Source organism: Leptosomus discolor, chromosome Z (assembly GCF_034619465.1).
Source record: "Leptosomus discolor isolate bLepDis1 chromosome Z, bLepDis1.hap2, whole genome shotgun sequence".
Classification (NCBI taxonomy): Eukaryota; Metazoa; Chordata; class Aves; order Leptosomiformes; family Leptosomidae; genus Leptosomus; species Leptosomus discolor.
In genome coordinates, this window is record NC_141419.1 from 48,780,655 (window position 1) to 48,800,881 (window position 20,227).

The 20,227-nt window shown below is 40.9% G+C and overlaps 1 protein-coding gene across 2 annotated transcripts in view; it reads right to left on the bottom strand.

Annotated features, from left to right (window-relative positions):
- Nucleotides 1-6,666: 6,666 nt before the first annotated feature.
- Nucleotides 6,667-20,227, bottom strand: part of FSD1L (fibronectin type III and SPRY domain containing 1 like) — a 29,434-nt gene continuing 15,873 nt past the window's right edge. The window contains exons 7-14 of one of the 2 annotated variants that reach the window (XM_086479496.1): nt 18,087-18,296; nt 17,670-17,768; nt 15,781-15,907; nt 13,720-13,752; nt 9,700-9,797; nt 8,973-9,224; nt 8,564-8,652; nt 6,667-6,786 (exon numbers count right to left, since the gene is read on the bottom strand). In XM_086479496.1, the coding sequence (XP_086335622.1) occupies nt 6,667-6,786; nt 8,564-8,652; nt 8,973-9,224; nt 9,700-9,797; nt 13,720-13,752; nt 15,781-15,907; nt 17,670-17,768; nt 18,087-18,296 (1,028 nt within the window). The remainder of the gene's footprint in view (nt 6,787-8,563; nt 8,653-8,972; nt 9,225-9,699; nt 9,798-13,719; nt 13,753-15,780; nt 15,908-17,669; nt 17,769-18,086; nt 18,297-20,227) is intronic. The other variant, XM_086479495.1, reaches the window with a different exon arrangement.

Sequence of the window (20,227 nt, forward strand, 5' to 3'; positions counted from 1 at the left end):
CAGAGGAAGGTACAGTTAAACTGGAAATTGTTCCGCACTTTCCTCTGCAAAAGGAATTACTAAGGTTGTTCATAGTGCAAATATTTAGAGACAATGCTCAAGTTCCAGATATGAAATGAACATTAAGGGCTCAACTGTCCTGCCAACTTCATGATTTCTCAAGAGAAATAAAAACTTTCTAGAGCAGGTATTAAGAAGAAAATTTAAGTGTTCCACTGAACATAACCAGTTTGTTACTAGTTGTTTCAAGGAATTTCTCCACCTCTTGAGAAATCTTGATAGACACAAAGGACCCATTGATACTAACAAGATTTAACATGACTAGATGGTCACATTTTTATGGACTGAAAGATACAGAGAAGAAAAAGTACTCAGAATCATAGAACAGTTTCGGTTGGAATAGGCCTTCAAGATCATTGAGTCCAACCTTTGTCCTAGCTCTATCAACACCACTAAACTATGTCCCTAATTACAACATCTACCCATCTCTTGAACACCTTCAGGGATGGTGACTCCACCATCTCCCAGGGCAGCCTATTCCAATGCCTGACAACCTTTTCAGTAAAGAAATTATTCCTAATATCCAACCTGAACCTCCCCTGGTGCAGCTTAAGGCCATTTCCCCTTGTTGTATCGCTTGTTATTAGGGAGATCGACCCCCACCTCGCTACAACTTCCTTTCAGGTAGCTGTAGACAGCGATAAGGTCTCCCCTCAGCTTTCTCTTCTCCAGGGCAAACAGCCCCAGATCCCTCAGCCATTCCTCATATAAGACATGCTCCAAATCCTTTACTAGCTTGGTAGCCCGCCTCTGTACCCTCTCCAGCACCTCCATGTCCTTCTTGTAGAGAGGGGTCCAAAACTGGACACAGTACCCAAGGTGCGGCCTCACCTACCGCAAAGTACTGGGGAATGATCACCTCCCTACTCCTGCTGGCCACACTATTCCTGATACAGGCCAGGATGCCATTGGCCTTCTTGGCCACCTGGGCACACTGCTGGCTTATGTTCAGCCAACTGTCAATCAACACCCCCAGGTCCCTCTCTGCCGGGCAGCTCTCCAGCCACTCCTCCCCAAGCCTGTAGCGCTGCACGGGGTTCTTGTGGCCCAAGTACAGGACCCGGCACTTGGCCTTGCTGAAGCTCATACAGCTGGCCTTGGCCCAGCAATCCAGCCTGTCCAGATGCCTCTGTAGAGCCTTTCTCCCCTCAAGCAAATCAACACTCCTACACAGCTTGGTGTCATATGCAAACTTACTGAGGGTGCACTCCATCCCCTCATCCAAATCATTGATAAAGATGTTAAACAGGAGTGGCCCCAGTACTGAGCCCTGGGGGACACCACTCCTGAGCGACCGCCAACTGGATTTAACTCCATTGACCACAACTCTCTGGACTCGGCCATCCAACCAGCTTTTCATCCAGCAAAGCGTATGCCTATCCAAGCCAAGAGCAGTCAATTTCTCTAGGAGAGCGCTGTGGGGAACATTGTCAAATGCCTTACTAAAGTCGAGGTAGATGACATCCACAGCCTTTCCCTCATCCAACAAGCGAGTCACCCTGTCATAGAAGGAGGTCAGGTTTGTTAAACAGGACCTGCCCTTCATAAACCCATGCTGACCGGGCCTGATCACCTGGTTGTCCTGCATGTGCTGCACAATGGAACTTAGGATGATCTGCTCCATCAGCTTCCCTGTCACTGAAGTCAAACTGACAGGCTTGTAATTTCCTGGATCATCCTTCTGTCCCTTCTTGTATATGGGTGTTATATGGGCTGACTTCCAATCTGGTGGAAACTCCCCAGTCAACCAGGACTGCTGATAAGTGATGGACAGTGGCTTGGTGAGCACCCCTGCCAGTTCTCTCAGCACTCTAGGATGCACCCCATCCAGGCCCATAGATTTATGCACATCGATGTGGAGCAGCAGGTCACTCACCAGACCACCTCCTCCTGGACGGGGCAGGGGGGGCATTTTGCTCTTGGCCCCTGTCTCTTGGCTTGGGGGCCTGACTTTCCCCAGTACAAGTGTTCCTATTACTAAAGACTGAGGCAAAGAAGGCATTAAGCACCTCAGCCTTATCCTCATCCCTTGTTACCATACTACCTCCTGGATCTAGTAGGGGATGGGGGCTCTCCCTGGTCTTTCTTTTGTTGTCAATATATTTACAGAAACTTTTCTTGTTGCCCTTTACCTCCAAAGCCAGATTAACTTCTAGCTGAGCTTTGGACCTTCCAATTGCCTCCCTGTATAACCTAGCAGCGTTCTTGTACTCATTATGAGTGGTCTGCCCCTTCTTCCAGAGGCCACAGACTCTCCTTTTTTCCCTGATTTTAAGCCAAATCTCCCTATTCAGCCAGGCCGGTGGCCTTTGCCATCGGCTCGTCTTACGGCACATGGGGATGGCCTGTTCCTGTGTCTTTAAGATTTCCTTCTTAAAAAGTGTCCAGCCTTCCTGGACCTTCCAAAACTGACTCCCAAGGGGTTCTATCAAGTAACCTCCTAAACAAGTCCAAGTCTGCCCTTCAAAAGTCCAAAGTGGCAGTTTTGCTGCACACCACCACCCCCCCACACACCTCTAAGAATAGAGAACTTAATAATTTCATGGTCACTGTTCCCTAGACTGCCTCCAACTGCTATATCCTCCACAAGACCTTCTCTGTTCACAAAGAGGAGGTCCAGCAGGGCGCCTTCCCTAGTCGGTTCACTTCCCAATTGTGTAAGGAAGTTATCCTCCACACATTCCAGGAACCTCCTGGATTGTTCCCTCTCTGCTGTGTTGTATTTCTGGCAGATACCTGGTAAGTTGAAGTCCCCCACAAGAACAACGGCAGGTGACTGTGAGATTTCTCCCAAGTGCTTATAGAACATCTCATCTTCCTCACTGCTCTGACTGGGAGGACTATAGCAGACTCCCACAGCAATATCAGCTTTATTGACCTTGTCCCTTATCCTAATCCAAACACTCTGAACCCCATCATCACTACGCTTAGATTCTGAGCATTCATAACAGTCCCTAACATACAGGGCCACCCCACCGCCTCTCCTTCCCTGTCTATCTCTCCTGAAGAGCTTGTAGCCATTGACTGTAGCACTTCAGGTGAGCTAACGATCCCAAGACCTTTTTGTGGGTGTGCGCCCCGTTTCCTACAAGACCCTTCTCAGTGTTTCCAGACTTCTAAAACATCAACAACAGCCCTTACCTCTTCATTCCTCATTATACGTTTAGCCCTTGTCTCCACTGAGAAGGCAGAGTGAGAGTCCTCGCTAGCACACCATCCTATGGGCCCTGGCATGCTTCCCATGGACTTACTCTTAACAGGCCCAGTTATATCCCCTTCCCCCTTCAAAAGTAGTTCAAAGCCCTCTCAATGAGCCCTGCTAACTCCTGCCCCAGAATCCTTTTTCCCCTCTGGGACAGGCGCATCCCATTTGTTGCCAGCAAGCCAAGTGTCCTGTATATCAACCCATGATCAAAAAACCCAAAGCCCTGCCGATAACACCAGTCCCAGAGCCATGAATTAATCTTATGGCTCTTCCTGTTAATTCTCTCATTCATCCCTGCCACTAGAGGGATAGAGGAGAACACAACTTGCGCTCCTGGATCCCTTAAGCAGTTGCCCCAAGGCCCTAAAATCCCTCTTAATTGATTTTGGGCTTCTGGTGGTCACTTCACCACTACCCACCTGAAATACCAAAAGCGGATAACAATCCAAAGGCTTCACCAGGGTGGATAGCTTGCCTGACACGTCCTTAACCTGTGCCTCAGGGAGGCAGAAGACTTCCCTATGAAGCGGGTCCAGACGGCATATTGGGCTCTCTGTTCCCTTCAGGAGGGAGTCACCCACAACAACAATGTGTCTGGTTTTCCTTTTGGAGCTAGTTTTGATGCTTGTTCTAGGGCAACTTGGTCTTGGTGGCACTTCTGGCCTGGGTGAACTATCCACCTCTCCATCAGTCCGTTCCACCCACAGGGCCCCACACCTGTTCTGCAAGGGGAACTGGGAAGGTGAGGAAGGCTGGGAGGGGATTCACCTGCTTCTCCAAGCAGGGACCTGTTTCCACTCCCCCCTATCTCTTTGGGCCCCTCCTTCTGCCTGGTGGCAAGAGGGGAGGGGATCCTCTGCACCTTGTAGAGCCTCCACATGCTGCCTTTGCCTCAGGCAGTGGCTCCACCAATTATCTCCCTCTCACACTCCCTGATACTCCTTAACCTCTCCACTTCCTCCTTCAGCTCTGCTACCAGGCTGAGCAGATCATTCGCCTGGTCGCATCGAACACAAGTGTTGTCTCTGGTACAAGTGACGGGCTGAAGCAACCCTGCAGCCTGTGACCTGCACAGCTGTGTCCTTGCATCGGACCTCTGTCTGGGTCGCCACATTTCTTCAGACAACAGGTTTTGCCCAGGTTGTCGCCACATCTGCCCCCACCACCGACTGCTCAGGCTGCTGCGATACACCCAGTTATCACCAACTGAACTTACTGAGTTCACCCCTTTCACTAGCAAAGCTCTGAGATCTTTCCAAGAGGGTGACAACCACTAATGAGGCTCACAATTTTATGGTTGCAACGGTACTTCAGCCATGTAGGAAAGGAGCCAATTCATTATGGACCCTATCAGATGAATTTGAAACATTTTTCAGGTGACTGAAAGAGGGTAGATTTAAATTAGATATTACGAAGAAGTTCTTTCCTGTGAGGGTGATGAGACACTGGAACAGGTTGCCCAGAGAAGCTGTGGCTGCCCCCTCCCTGGCAGTGTTCAAGGCCAGGCTGGATGGGGCTTTGAGCATCCTGGTCTAGTGGAAGGTGTCCCTGCCTATGTCAGGGAGGTTGGAACTAGGTGATCTCTAAGGTCCCTTCCAACCCAAACCATTCTATGATTCTATGGTAACAGAAAAGAGTCCTCAGTAAGGAAACAGCCGATTCAAGTGTGTATCCGAAAATTATTTCTAGGCTCCTGGACTTGATTAGAGGGAAGAAAGCAGACTTAAACATTCTATAACACACAAGTAATTCTCATGGAAAACTTGGGATTTTCCACGATGAATATAACATGACTTTTTTTAGCTCTCCCACTATTACGAATCATTCAACTATTGTTACTAGGCTTCCAACTAGGAGCCAAGATGATGGAACACCCAGGCTCAACATTTCACTTCATTTGCGAATGAAAACCCATAACTGCAGATCCAGAAGCAGATCATACGTTAGCTGGCAAAGCATTTGCTCACTTTCCACTCTTTCCTTGCCCTAAAAAAAAAAAAAAAGGCGTTAAGTTAGAGGCTATACAGAGATCCTTTAGAATATGATCCTCTGAAAGCCAGTCTCATAGCCACATATACATGGCATATGGTTCAAGCTAGGAAGTTAAGAGTGAGATGCTATATATACAAGCTATACTTCTGCCAAATAAAGAAATCATGCAATTTCTGGTTATCCAGAAAGTTCTGGGAATCCTGACTAGGCTAGTCAAAATGGGCAGCAAAAATGCATAGCTGGGCTCAGAGGGTACTGCCCTGTCACAAGGAATTTAGTGCCACTTCTGCTCAAAGTCAGCTTTGATATTGACACAGCTCTTTGAGAAGTCTTAGCCAGCCTTGAAGCTGGCTTGAGAAAAAGCTGAAAGATGTTTTAGCAATAGTACACCCCACACGCCCACCCCCGCATCTTCTCCAGGGAGATGCATTTAAACTGAAGCTCTCACACCCATGTTCCCAGCCCCAGCTGCACTACAGCTTTGCTATCAGCAGAGAATGATTCAATTTGTCATTTGCAGCTGATGAAAAATGTGAATGGCCAGTGATCAGAATCCAATGAGAATAATGCCACAAAACTCAAAAGCCAAGAGATGACCTAAAATCAAGAGCTTCTGAGAGCACAGTACCATGCTGTAGTTTTTAAAAAGCTCTAGATTTTTGGTTCTGAACCTCTTACCTGAAATACCTCCTAGCTCAATGGCTGGCTATCACAACATGTCTTCACTGAAGGTAAAAGAATGTTTTTAAATATCTTTAAATTTTTACTTTTTCTGTAATTTGTGATAAATGGGAACCAAACTCTGAATATATATGATATTTCAATGAGTTTCTAATGGGAAATATGAGGATTTTGTATCAGGAAAAAAAAAAAAAAAAAAAAATCACATCACAGACTGCTCTTACTGTTTCTTCGTATCAGGCCTACACTTCTTAAAATATTCTTTTGAAATTATACAGCTGTGATATTTTGCCAAGCTAAGCTAGCAAATCAATATTCTTTTGAAATGTGTGTTTGATAACACAAGTTCTAATTGGAAGCCTAGTAATAATGAAACATATAGTCAAGTAATCCATGTTAGAAGAGCTAAGAAAGCTGTATTTGTTATATTCTTCATAGAAACATAATTTTCATAACAAAATTAATATTCAAGTCCATAACAAATTGCTTAAATACAGTATTATGAAAGTACATAGTTATAGTTATTTTTCAAACAGGCAACAGTTCAGTTTTCTGTCTGACATTTCTGTCTGGATTCACAGTAGCCCTCAACCTTTGCACTATCAGTACCCAGGCCTTAAACAGCAGTAGGTAGTAAACCCAGTTTAATCCAATGCTCACAAGCTTCTGTGAGTAGCAGCTACATAGAAAAAAACCCATTCAGCAAAAGTAGTGTTTAACAGACATTACTAAGCAATATTGTTTAGACTGCTTGTTGAACCACTCAATCCATTTTCACTTTTCTGAAGTGTTTTCACAGCACTTGGCACCTGCAATCCAGTACTCACTGTAAGCCCACCACACCAGATCTAAGGGAGGAAAAAAAATAATAAATCAATATTCTGAACGTTATGAAGCATCTACCATCCCACAACAGAACTAACACAAAACATCCTGCAGCTGCGTTTGTCTTCTCTATTGTTCTCTAGTCACAGCACTTTATAAAACATTCTAATCATACAGAAGCTAATTTTTATGACTGTAAAGTCTAAGGTACTTCACATACTATGCCTTACAACTCCAAGTTTATAACCACGTCTAAGATGTAATACTAAAAGAATTGCTCCTAATATGAAAACGTCTTTGAAGATCGACGTGCTAGCAGCAAGTAGTTAGAATGACAATGAAAAGCAATACTCTCGCTATGCTCCGTGTCTGAAAGCAGTGCTTAGTTTTAGTATGACATGGCAGAATTATGTCAATGTAAACATAAAACAAAAAAATTAAGTTTCTCAAAAGTTCAGGGGCACAGGTGCCAGTGACCTCTATTCTACATCCACATTACATGAAAGAATGTATCTGCATGCTTATGAATAAATTAGAGAGCTGTAATTAAGTAGCTTGTCATTTTTATTTTAACTGTACAGGCTAACCCAAGTGACTGTGAGACTGCTATCACTAAGTACTAGGGGCTATATGACATGCAGACTACAGGCTTAAGTGTGGTGAGCAAATGCTTCCTCGGATGCCTTAGGAACTGACTTAACAAGTGAGCCTTAGCAATGCTAGAGGGATGACTAACACATGTATCCCATGTATCCCAACAGCTCTGAAGCTATTCTGTTGACCATATGATGAAAAGGATCAGTAAGGCAACTCACTTAGTCACCTCCAAATAAACAGCTATTTAAAATTTAGACTCCTATTGTCAGTACATCTAGCCAACAGTAGAAATTGTGAAAGGAATTCTGTCTGATACAAACGAAAAATCAAGTGTTTGGAAATGCTAACTGTAAAGCTGCCTGGGCAAGTTTCTACTTTTTCATTCCTTCTCCATGCCCAAAAGAACAACTTTATTAATTGGCCTAATCACACTTTAAAATTACCATGCTGTGTTTTCTGTGGGCTGAATTACAAGAGGCTAGAGATCAACACCTAGGCAGCTGAGTTGCTAGTATGAACTAGCATGCTAGCCTCCTCCAGATTCCTAAGTTTTCCCAGACCTATACCCTGCTCCCAATGATGCACATGACAGCACCTTATAATGCAGCTGAGGCCTCCAAATCTAGTTATTTAAACAAATTACTCAAATCATTAAAGCAAAACCAATACACAATAACTAATCCTTTTCCTGTGCATTTTTTCCAACGTTTGAGTCTTTAGAGTTGCATCCAGTTTTCACTGATTAGCATAGGGATACAAAAAAAGTTATGCAGACCAGTGAAATGACTGGCAAGAAAATCCCACTGAGCTTTTAAGATTTGAAAGCTAGAGTCTTGCATCTCGGAGGGAAGCATCTGGTGTTGAGCAGGTGTCATGACACCTGCTCTGACAGCTTGCAGCATCTTGGTGTCCTATCTACATCAGTTTGGGTCAATTATTATAGTAGGCTCACCAGCTACCAGAACGTGCTATTAATTTACCCTAAAAAAATTTAATGACTTATTTACATAGCTGAGACATCCAGGTGCAGACTTCTCCTATTGGAGTGCTTTTATAAGCACCACATGAAATTAAAATGAAAACAGTTGAACATATAAAAAAATTATTAGTCACCCAAAAACAGTGCTCCCAGTTTCGTCCTTTAAGAAACAATTAACTCTTCAGTAAACTGAATTCAGTGATAGAAACTTTGTAGATACTGACCATGAAGCCTGGTAATAATGGCTGGGTAAACTTTGTTCTGAAGGTATGTAACAGCTCCTTTGAGTTTGCATTATAAAATGAGAGCTGACCTAAAAGAGGCAGAAAACAAGTTGAAATCCATGTCTAAATGCTATTGCTGTTTAACTTCTTTTAAAATTGATTCTTTTCCAGAGAAAGGTTTCCATAATACACTAAATACAGTCCACATGACTGAAAAATTCTCAGTTAGTAGCTCTGTCACATAGATGAATCCAGGTCATTTGACATTACAATAAACAACTCTGGGCTTTATTTTCATAAGAGACTATATCAATCTGCAAGTAATGTACTACTTTAGCCTTGTACTGCTTCAGTTTGACACAGACAGCTAAGTAAGTTTTTAGCTAAATCTCACAAGATTGTAGTTTACCTCCATCAAAGTCGCAGTATACTCCTATTCTGTCTGGAACAGGTATATCTAAAGTCTTGCTTTTATTATTATGTTTTGCTGAAAATGTGGTTTGCAGCCAGTTGTTGATATGAATGCACCAGCTTGAATTAGTCTTTCCCAGCTGGTCAAATTTCCCCAGGTTTCTATATGTGACTCCCACACTGTAGGATTTGCAGTCCTTCTGGGCTCTCATCTCCCAGTAATGTTGTCCACTTTCAACAGCAGTGTCTCCTACCAAAAAAAATACATGCAGTTGCTATAATTAAGTGTACCTTACAACACCTGCTTCCTTACATGCACACATAGAGTCATGTCTTCTCTGCTTTATTTTAAAGTGAAGGCTTAGAAATACATAAATCCGAACTCTAAGGAACAAAAAAATTAATGTACAAGAAAATGGAATATAAATATAAAATAGAATGAGAAAGTTTTTACTTAAAGTCATTACACGAAGTTACATTTAACATTAATTCACATTTAATATCAGTGACTGTCAGTCACTAAGAGCTTTGTAATAAAGAGCTTCAACAGACTTGAAGGCACTTGCTGTAGCATGAAATCCTGGTGTTATATAGGCAAAACTACCTCTGTGCAGGACAGCATAAAGTACACAGCCTTGGACAATCACAAATTTTTCCTGAAATTCTTACCTAATCTGCCCTTCCACAGCATTATACCTGTAACAGAAGTAAAAAGTTCACCTTACCCAAGACTGTGTATGATTCACCAGCAAAACGGTCTCTGCTGCCCCTTGCTGAGGATCTCATGCTAACAGATGTCCTCTTTGGAGATGGTGCACCACTTCTAAGAGGAAATGAACCGTTCAAGATTTGGATGCAGTTACAGAAATGCACAAACAAGTTTTTCCCGAGTCAATTACGGTGTAATTAAACATACATAAGCTAATTGAAATGACATGTTAGTTCAGCACCTTAGCACCTCTAACAGTATGCATGCACAAGAAACAAGTGAGAAGCGATGACAGCCAGAAAAAATACAAGACATTGTAACAAACAAGTTCAGAGGCAGCTGAGAAAGGAAAGAGGAAAAAAAAGCAGAAGTGTGGCACATGGTTTGAAAGAGCACCTGTATAAAACAGTGTTTTGCCTGTGCTACTCAGAACCTCAGAGAATTCATGTTTCTGGTTTTCTGCATAAGATTTCTAATAAGTCTTGTAGACCAGCTACAACAATCAGATAAGTATGAATACACTGCTGATATTCAACACCAAAATGCCTGATTTTCACTGGAATTTAAATATCAGTGAATGGGAAAATAATATCAGTTGTGTTAAAGGTAGGTTTTTCAGCACATGCATGGTTTGTATAAGCAGTGTCTGAAATACCAGGAAAAAGTATAATGCAATGAAGAACAAAAGGAATAAAATTATGACAATTTTATTTCAAAAGACACACACTGAAGATGATGCAAACCCCAAAAGTGTCAAATCTAAACACTATTTATATTAAAAAAAGGATGTGAGACTTCCAGAGTTTAAAGCAACACAGCTCTCCTCAAAAAAAAAAAAAAAAAAAAAATCAACCACCAAAAGTATATTGAAGGATGAGGATTTTATTTGATTATATTAACTCTACCAAAGACTACAAAAAAGAAAATTGTGCCACAACACATTGTGCTGAGAAGCACACAGCAATTCCTCAAGAGTCATTGTAAAATTTAAGAGTCTAATCCCAATCAAGAAAGGCTTAGATTTTCAAAACATACTTTTCAAAAGCATTCTCAGACTGTAATAGCAAAATAAATGAACACACACTTCACTCTGGAGAGTATTCTAATGAGCAATCAGTTGCATAAAAGAATAATTTTAAACCTAATGAGGTTTTCAAACATTTTATTTTACCTCAGTTATACCCACAAAAATAACTTCTAGCAATTTAACCATTAAACAAAATTAAGCTTATTGGCAAATTATAGTGAATATTAAACCTCAGTAGCCAGGGCACCACATCTGGTTATTGTTTTAAAGGCAATCAGTAGCAAAGAATTTCAACTTCCCAGAAATATCTATGCAGTTTACAGTTTAATTTCATTGACAAAAAAATTTTAAAAGTACAAAGTAAGTCTCCAATACACACATGCGAGACGTCATTTTCAAATCCTCTTCCTCTGCAGTCTATCATACTTTTGTCTCAGAAGAGTTACCACACACAAAAGAAAGTTTTCTCTCCAATTTTTCCTTCAGCTACAATTTGGCAAAGCTAATTGCTACTGAAATGTCACTAATACAGTGAAGTTGTAACTTGTTTCCTTCCTGACTCATTCAACACTGATTTCAAGTTTTCTGGAATTGCTCTCAAATACCATTTCATAAGGGTGAGAAAGTGTCCCTTTTGCCTAACACCTTCATTAAAATAAAAAGTCACATGGGAATCAAAAGCTAAGTGGTGTTAAGCTGTCATACATAAGTATGCTAGAATCTCTGGTTTATCTTCACGATTAAGTTTGGTTTATTCCAGTTACAGCAGTCTACAAGAAATCATGGATGAAAAGGTTGCCTACTTTCGCATCACCATTTGACACAAATTTGCCAGTACTGATCAGAAGACAGCTAAGTTTCTGCATTGCTTGCAAGAGTTACATGAAGGGAGTAAGCGTATATTGCGCCGGTGCACCACGTCAAATGCTTTTGAATTCTGTTAATATGGAGGAAGCTGCAGTTTACTTACCAAAGAAAAAGGTAACAAATGATAGCATGAGAAAAAAAAGCAAAACCAAGAATTAAAGCATAATTTCAAGGGGAACGATCACCATTTGCAGATTCCATCCTGCTTCAAGTGCATCAGAGATCATTCACTCACACTTCCAACAAAAACTGCTGGAGTTTTTCAGTTAGATTCAGTATAAGTGAGTTATGCAGAAAGCAATTTGGCCATTTAGAGAAGCACTATAAGAAAAACACAGGTCCTTTGCTACTATTTTCTCAACATTAGCAAGACAGTAAAAGGTCCTCAATATCAATTATTTTGTTCAAGTCATCTGTAAATGGCCACTGTATGTACTTTGTCCACTCAAAATCTAACAGCCTTTAACAGTTCAGACAATGATATTAAGTACTTGGCATAAAAGCTGGAAAACAGAGCTGGGTCTTTTTTTTTTTTTTTCCCCCCAGTGCTTAAGTCCTCCTTCCAATAGGGAAAGGCAGGAAATTTTATAGCAGAAAGTCAGTTTGGTGCCCATTTTCCAATACAGCACAGCCTTCATTAGCTAGTATAGTAACTGATGAATTTCTTCCACTATTCAGTGACCAGATATTCTCTTCTCACAGTTAGGACTGCAGTTAAGTCTCAGCTCTCTTAACTTCAGCAAATAAAACACATTCCAAGCAACACGTATTCTCTTTTAGAGAAAAAAGGTCAAGGAGGGATATCAGAAGTTATTCAGAGGCTTTTTTCTAGTCAAATAAACGTGTAACAGATCATTACACATTTTATTGCCATCTTGTTTTTCTAACCCTTGAAGGTTGCACATTTGATGCTTAAAACAACTGTATTGCAGCTTTTTCCACCAACTATGGAACTAGCTTCAAATTTTCCCTCTAATACAGGCAACATCACACAGCTCCTCTTAACAGGGAACAAAAGGCTCCTGCAAGAATCAAAGCTCAGTGAAATCTCCTGCTAGAAAACATCAGCCTGAGATGCAAAGTTGAACATGTGACCATGTCCTCCAACAAAAGCAAAGGCCAGAACTAGGTAAGTACTTTACTGACAACTACAAGGAAAGAACAAGGTATAAGACTCTCAGAGTTTGTTGAGCAAGTGGCAGTATCTCCAAGACAGTTTTAAAACTTAGTTTACCAACAACTGATACATTTTGAGCAGCACAACTATCGACACTGCACAACTTCAAGAGCTTGTTTTGCCTACACAAACTTTTCTTTACTGCTGATCTCAAACCAAAGATATATCCACCTGATGGCCAAATACAGAAGAGTAAAACCTACAAGAAATTAGGAACCTGGGCATTTGTTTCGGTCCTGTAACTTCTAAGCCAGGAGGAGCTACATTCTCAAACAGGACTTTTATTAGAAAAATCATGAAAAAATTCACACTAAAAATCACAATTACACAACGAACAGGAGAATATTTTAGCTGCCTTTACATATCAAAAAAGAGGCTCTCATCTGAAAAATTGGTTCTGCAAGTCAAATTGCCATGAAGATTTTTACACATGCCATCAGGCTAAACTTCATACTCTTTGAAAGTTTAAACCACCACTTATTTCCTTTCCTCTGATGTCTAGTAACAGCTATAGCATGAGTTCAGAGGCAAAAAGTTTCAGATTCAAAAATAAGACCTAAAAAAATTATTTTAAATTTCTCAGAAAGGAATTCGCTTATTGCATTTGTAAAAAATTTAGTGTGCCATCATGTGCCAGAAGGTTAAGTAAGCATCAATATATCTGTAAACAACAGGGATCTTTGGATCAACACTAGAATACATAATGCTCTTCCTACCACTGCAAATCAAGTCTCCCACACACTAGGACACATCCTTCCAGAAAGACTGTTTTCCACTCACTGGAAAATACATACATCATCTCTATGAATCCAAATTAAACTTCAAAATAATTTTCAAAAGCGTATGTGTACTGTTACTGATAAAGGCTATTAGATTTACTTCTTGCTACATCAAGCAAAGAGAAGTAGCACAGACTCCCAACAAAACTAGGTGCTAGATCCTAGGAATAAGAGATATATTATCACCTTTTATTGCTCTTCAGCAGAGGATTCTGGCCACTGTCGACAGAAATATGTAGTCATTAAACAACTGTTCTATTACTACAGTACATTATCCCCATTTTTAAGATGCCACTAAAACTTATTCTACCATGCTTCCGGCAGTATATGCCTATATGAAAGGCATTTGTTAATAAATTAACTCAAACAGTGCGATTTATACCAAAAAGAGCCTGTTGAAAGTCAATTAATGGTCTTTCAGGAAGAAGTAGCCAGCTCCATGGACAAGGCAAAAGCAATGGACACTGTTCACACCTGGACTTTAGCAAGGCTTTTGACCCATTCCCACACAGTATCCCCCTACCTCAAGACGTGAGATATAGACTGAGTAGTGGGCCATAAGCTGTGTACAGGACCTGTTGAACACCAGGCTCACAGCCACGGATAGCGTTCTCTAGATCAGAGAACCCCACACAATAGGACAGGCTGGGGAACAACTGATGGAAAAGTAATTCTACAGAAAAGCAGCTGTGAGTCTCGGTGGACCACAGGAGCTGACAACAAGTGGACAACAACAGTGGACGACACACTGCACTGTGCCCTTGTGGCAGAGGCGGACAACCACATCCTGTGCTGCAGCAGCAAGACAGCAACCACGAGGCCGAGGCATGCGGCTGTTCTCGATTTGGCACTCGTCACACTGAGCCTGAAGGCGCTCCAGGTCTGAGCTCCTCAGGACTATACACTGACATACTTGGAGCAAGTCCAGTGGAGGGCCAAGAACACAATTAAGGGACTGAAGCCCCAGAAGACAACTGGGTTTGCTCAGCCTCAGGAAGACAAGAGCTAATTGCTGTCTCTAACAACATAACAGGAAGACACAGAGAGGATAAGGCCAGGCTTTTTTCAGAGAGGTGCACACTGATAGCCGAGAGGCACCCAGTCCTCATTGCACCACAGGAAATTCCAGTCAGATATCAGGATGTCACTCCGCTCCCATGAAGGTGGCCTGGAATAGAAGCCCAGCGAGTTAACACATTCTTCATTCTTGGACATATGTAAGGCTCAGCCAGAGTAGAGTGATCTAGTGATTTATTCAGTGATTCTGAATAGCACACATCTAAGTGCCTAACACTGATAGGCTGGTAGGCAAAGAGGAGTGAGAATACAGCAGCCTGCGGAGGACCCCACACCGGAGCAGACAGATGTGCCCTGGAGGAAGCTGCAGCCTATGGAGAATCCACACTGGAGCAGGTTTGCTGGAAGGATCTGTGGCCCTATGTGGGACCCACACTGGAGCAGTTTGTGAAGGACTGCAGCCTGCAGGAAAGGCCCACATTGGAGCAGGTGGTGAAGGACTGTCTCCCGTGGGTGGGACTCCACACTGGAGTACCGAAAGAGCACAAGGAGGAAGAAGCAGCAGAGATAATGCATGAGGAACCCACTGCAACTCCCATTCCCCACCCTCCTGCACTGCTCAGCGGGAGGAGGTAGAGCAGTTGGGAGTGAAGCAGAACCTGGGAAGAAGGGAGGGGGGGTGGGGAAGGTATTTTAAGATTTGTTCTTATTTCTCATTAGCCTACTCTGATTTTTGGTTGGTAATCAATTTATATTTCCCCATCTTCAGTCTGTTTTGCCCATGACTGTAACTGCAGAGTGATCTCCCCATCCTTATCTCGACCCACAAACCAAACCTTTTGTCAGACATTCTCTCCCACTGTCCACCTGAGGAGGGGAAGTGATAGAGCAACTTTGTGGGTACCTGGTGACTAGCCAAGGACAACCCACCACATCTACAAGTTATTTCAATACCTTGCATGATACACTAAGAAATGTACTTTAAAAATAATTATAACCTATTTAATAATTAAGACTCATTTCTAATAGCTTAAATAAATAGCCTCTGCTAATAGTGTGACAGGGGAAGAGGAAAAAAAATTAAAATTTCTCCCAATGAAAGACTTCTGAATGAGAATTCCTTTGGTGCCCCACTGTCTTCAAGTGCTTTAATTCCTCCCTGCCTTCTTTCCTTAATTGCCAGATGAGACATCCCAGACAACATAAATATTTACAAAACAGAGTCCTTACCTGCTTTTATTTTCCTTCCCTTTTATTTTTTCTTGGCCTTTGCCTCCAGTAGGATCCCATTCAACATAAGTATCTTCAACTTTCAAGTTCAGATGAGATGAAGTACTGTCCAAACTGAACACAAATGCTGGTCAAGACAAAATGCAAAATAGTGAAATGGTATAATGCTCTGTCCCAACAGTGGCTATTCATACAAAATGATAGAAGCAGTAGTAAAATTGTATCAGAGCACTATTTGACCTAACAGAAACATTAGCTTTTTAGTCTGATGTTTGTAATCAGGGTAAGAAGCCCTTTAAATAAAGCCCAATTATCTACCTTTAGTGCATATGTTACATCAAAGTAGGGTTTTTTTCATCTTTATAATGCTGCAGTACCAGCACTTAAAATCAGCTAGTGCTTTCTGCTAGTTACAGCTTAGTCCCTAGATTCTTACAATCATGAATGATTTAAAAAGATATGCTTATTTTCCGCACTCTGCAGCACTGATTCTCCAACAAGGTCTTTACAATTAGTAAGGACTGCAAACTTGGAGAATACTAAATTGACAAGGTACCACATACAGGCAGAGTTGAACTCTGAAGTCAACAGCAGTCACAAGAATAGTAGAGAATGCATGCAACTAGAAGAGACTGAGTATTTGTTGCAGACAAGTCCTTCATCCAAGAAAACAAAAGTAATATACCAAGTTCCCTAAATATGTTTATTTATAGACTGTCCTGTAAGTGACCTAATACCATCAGGTATTGTAGTCTGATTCTGAAAGAAATATACATGAGATTTTAAGAGTTTAGAGTTCAACAGAACACAAGTCTAAAAACAAATAAGGTAAGCACATGGACAAGAACAGTGAGTTTCTATGGGCTGATTATTAAACAAAGTGAACTAAATGTTCACACAGCAATAATAAAAATATGGGAAGCACGATAACTGCCCAAACAATCAAAATGAGAATTATTTTTCTGGTAGTGGAGTAAGGAATATAAGTGGCTATTAAATAGATAACTATATATCTGAAAATGACTGTTGCTTAAGAGCATTTAAGTAGTTTTAGGAAAAGCTACTTGAATGCCCATCAGCTCATTCAAATTGCATACAGCTTTTGTTTTTATGAAGTAATATTCACAAGTAACAGAATTTATATTTTAATTATCCAGTTTGTATCAGTCATTTTGCCCTTTACACTACCAACTTGGCTATAATTGAAGCCTCAGGATCCTAATCTCTGCCATAACAGTTAAGATTTGTGTTCTGTCACAAAACATCACTTCTGAGAAATCTTTCTTCTAGTTTATTTACAAAATTACTTTAGGAAGCCACCATCTTCAGATTAACTGATTTCTAACATGGTGACTTAATATCTTTAGCAATTCAGAGCTGCCTATTTTTTGAGTATTGACAGTGATTAGAATCTACAGCTACAAAGTAAAAAAAAAAAAAAAAAAATTCTTTTCAGCACTTCCTATTTACAGAAAGCTATTTCTTGTCACATGCTATGTACCAATAACCAGCCAACTACACCAGCTGTTTAAATGCCCTAAGAGTCCTACTGATACCCAGCCACAACGTTCATCTTCTCTTGCTGTACATTGGCATGATGTAGCAGAACATAATAAATACTGTCAATCCACAGTTCAAAACAACCAATAGCAAGCTCTGTTGGAGAAAGTTACATCACTACCTCATTTTTAGTGTCTGAACGCTAACAGGCCAGCTTTGTGACAATAAGCTTCTTAATCCTTTCCAGAAATGGTTGTTACTCTTCTCACTTGGGACACGTTTCAGCACTGCTCATGCAGAAGCAGACTTAACATACAAGTTCACATATGAAGGCAGAACAGTAAGTGCAGGGTTTTTGCTACATCTAAGGTTAGTCTTTCAAATTTTACCTTTGGTTTCCAGAGTCACGGGATCGGAGTATTCCCCTGCCACAGCTTTGTTGCAAGCTTGTACTCTGAGGTTCATGTATTTTGTATCAAATTTCAGACCTAAAAAATGAGTGTTTAGAAACTTTAATTGATATTAATTACTGACAATTTTTAAAAGACTGATATCTATTCTTTCACATATCTCAAACTGCAAAAAACCCAAAGCTTAAATATCAGTGTGAACTTCATTTAACACATGACTTTTTACAAAACCTCGAAGTCAAAATAAAAGGCAAAGACATTATTGCACAAAGTATCTAAGACTAACGTGAAACAATGGAAGCTCCATTACATCGAAGAAAACAGGTATTTTGCAAAACTTCCAAGCATAAAGGGTTACATCAATATTCTTGGTTTTAAAGTATACAAACCCTTTACCTGATAATGTATATTCAGTAGCTTTAATGTAGTCTACCAGTTCCCAATGCTGTTCATCCTTCACTCGAGGAAGCCCATCAAAGTTGGTTTTCCTATACTCCAGTACAAAATGATCAATTCTGCTATCTTCTTCAGGCATTCTCCACGATACTCTTATGCAGTTATCAACAACCAGACATGCTGCTAGATCTATCTCTGGAGCTTTAGGGACTGCAGAAAGACAAACATACAGATCAGTTTAAAGAAGAGAATGGACTGAATATTAATCTGTTTTCCTTGGATTTAGAGAGTTCAGAAGTTTCCCTTGGCCCAGTAACACTCATTCTTTTTAGAGGGTCTATTCCATTAGCAAAGCGTGATAGAAGATTGGGCATTTCACCTTTACTTACCATGCATTTTACAAAACAAGAAATACACATTAGCTCTACAGCAAATGCTTGCATCACATTTTCCAGATGTTTGTTTCGTCAATAAGTTGAGCTGATCCTCTTCTGGAAGCAATAAAGATGTGCTAGGGTAGAGTGGACTTACAATTACAAACCTACATTTAGAACAAACAGTACACAGGAAGAACATTAAGAAGCAAACTTGTATTTCTGAGTCTTTGGAAGGTATGTACAGCTACAGCCTTCAAACAATATCAACTAACTTTTCTTCCACCACTACAGACAATTAATAGTGTAATAGTTTCTGCTAGCCAGTCAGCAGTTACCTAGGTTTTTTTTTCTTTCCATCCTTTGACTTGAAAGAAGGGCAAAGAATTCTTAAGATTCACTAAATAAAAGACTGTCATTTTGTTTATAGACAATGGAAGTCTATTTCCATGAAATCAAAGAGCACTTCAGTCACTGGAAAAATTTACAAAAGAAGGCATTTACGTACTCTTCATAGTGTCCAAAGTATCTTCAAGGAAGATTTTTGCTGGAGAAAGTGAAAAAGACGTTTTATTGTTTGCAGTTTTTGGAGGAAGGATCTGCAAAAGCTCTTCCTTTGTTTCAGCATTCACAAAAGCTTGAAATCGATACAAAAGTGGCCTACAAGTCAATGTATCAAGCAGGAACATCAAAAAAAGTACAATACTGGTACATCTGTGGAACTGATAGACCTGCAAGTTTTGTTTGTCAAAAATCATCCCTTTTTACAACACTCAAACCCTTAACACTGCTGTTCTGCATAGTTATGTCCCAGTGACCAAGTCCTAATTACATGCAGTTGAAACATCTATTTCTTGAACAGATTGTTAGCTATGATTCTCCTCTACAATGACTGATGACAATCACATTAATTACGGTCATTTAGAAGTGTGTAATTTTACCATCTAGACATAAACACCTCCTAGTTATAGCAGGTCCATGAGAAGCAGAAGGCCTAGTTTGCTTTAGGTACACTACTTCACACTTTCCTTTCATGATCTGTTCATATACCTTAACCTAGCACTACCAAAATGCACCCTTTTATCCCTCACATCTGCACAGTTTAAGCCAAGCAGGAATTACACTGAAACTGATGGTATCTGTTTAAAATGCTTGAGGATAAATAAGCAGCACAGAAGAGACTGAAAGCAAAAGTATTCAAGTCTGTACTGGTTTTGGCTGGGACGGAGTTACATTTCTTCATAGAAGCTTGGATTTGTGATGAAAACAGTTTTGATAACATAGGTGTTTTAGTTATTGCTCAGCAGCGTCAAGCCCTTTTCTGCTTCTCACACTGCCCCACCAGCAAGTGGCTGGGGGTCCACAAGAAGTTGTGAGGGGACACAGCTGGGACAGCTGACCCCAAGTGACCAAAGGGATATTCCACACCATACGACATCATGCTCAGCAATAAAAAGCTGGGGGAAGAAGGAAGTAAGGACATTCAGAATTATGGCATTTGTATTCCCAAGTAACTGTGACACATGATGGAGCCCTGCTCTCCTGCAGATGGCTGAACATTTGTCTGCCAGTGGAAACTGGCAAATGAACTCACTCGTGCACACAGTTTTTGCTTTACCTGTTAAACTGTCTTCATCTCAACCCACAAGTTTTCCCACTTTTACTTTTCTGATTCTCTTCCCCATCCCACCACAGCAGGGGCAAGGCAACAAGCAGCTGTGTGGTGCTTAGCTGCCTGCCAGGGTTAAACCACAACAAATTCTCAAG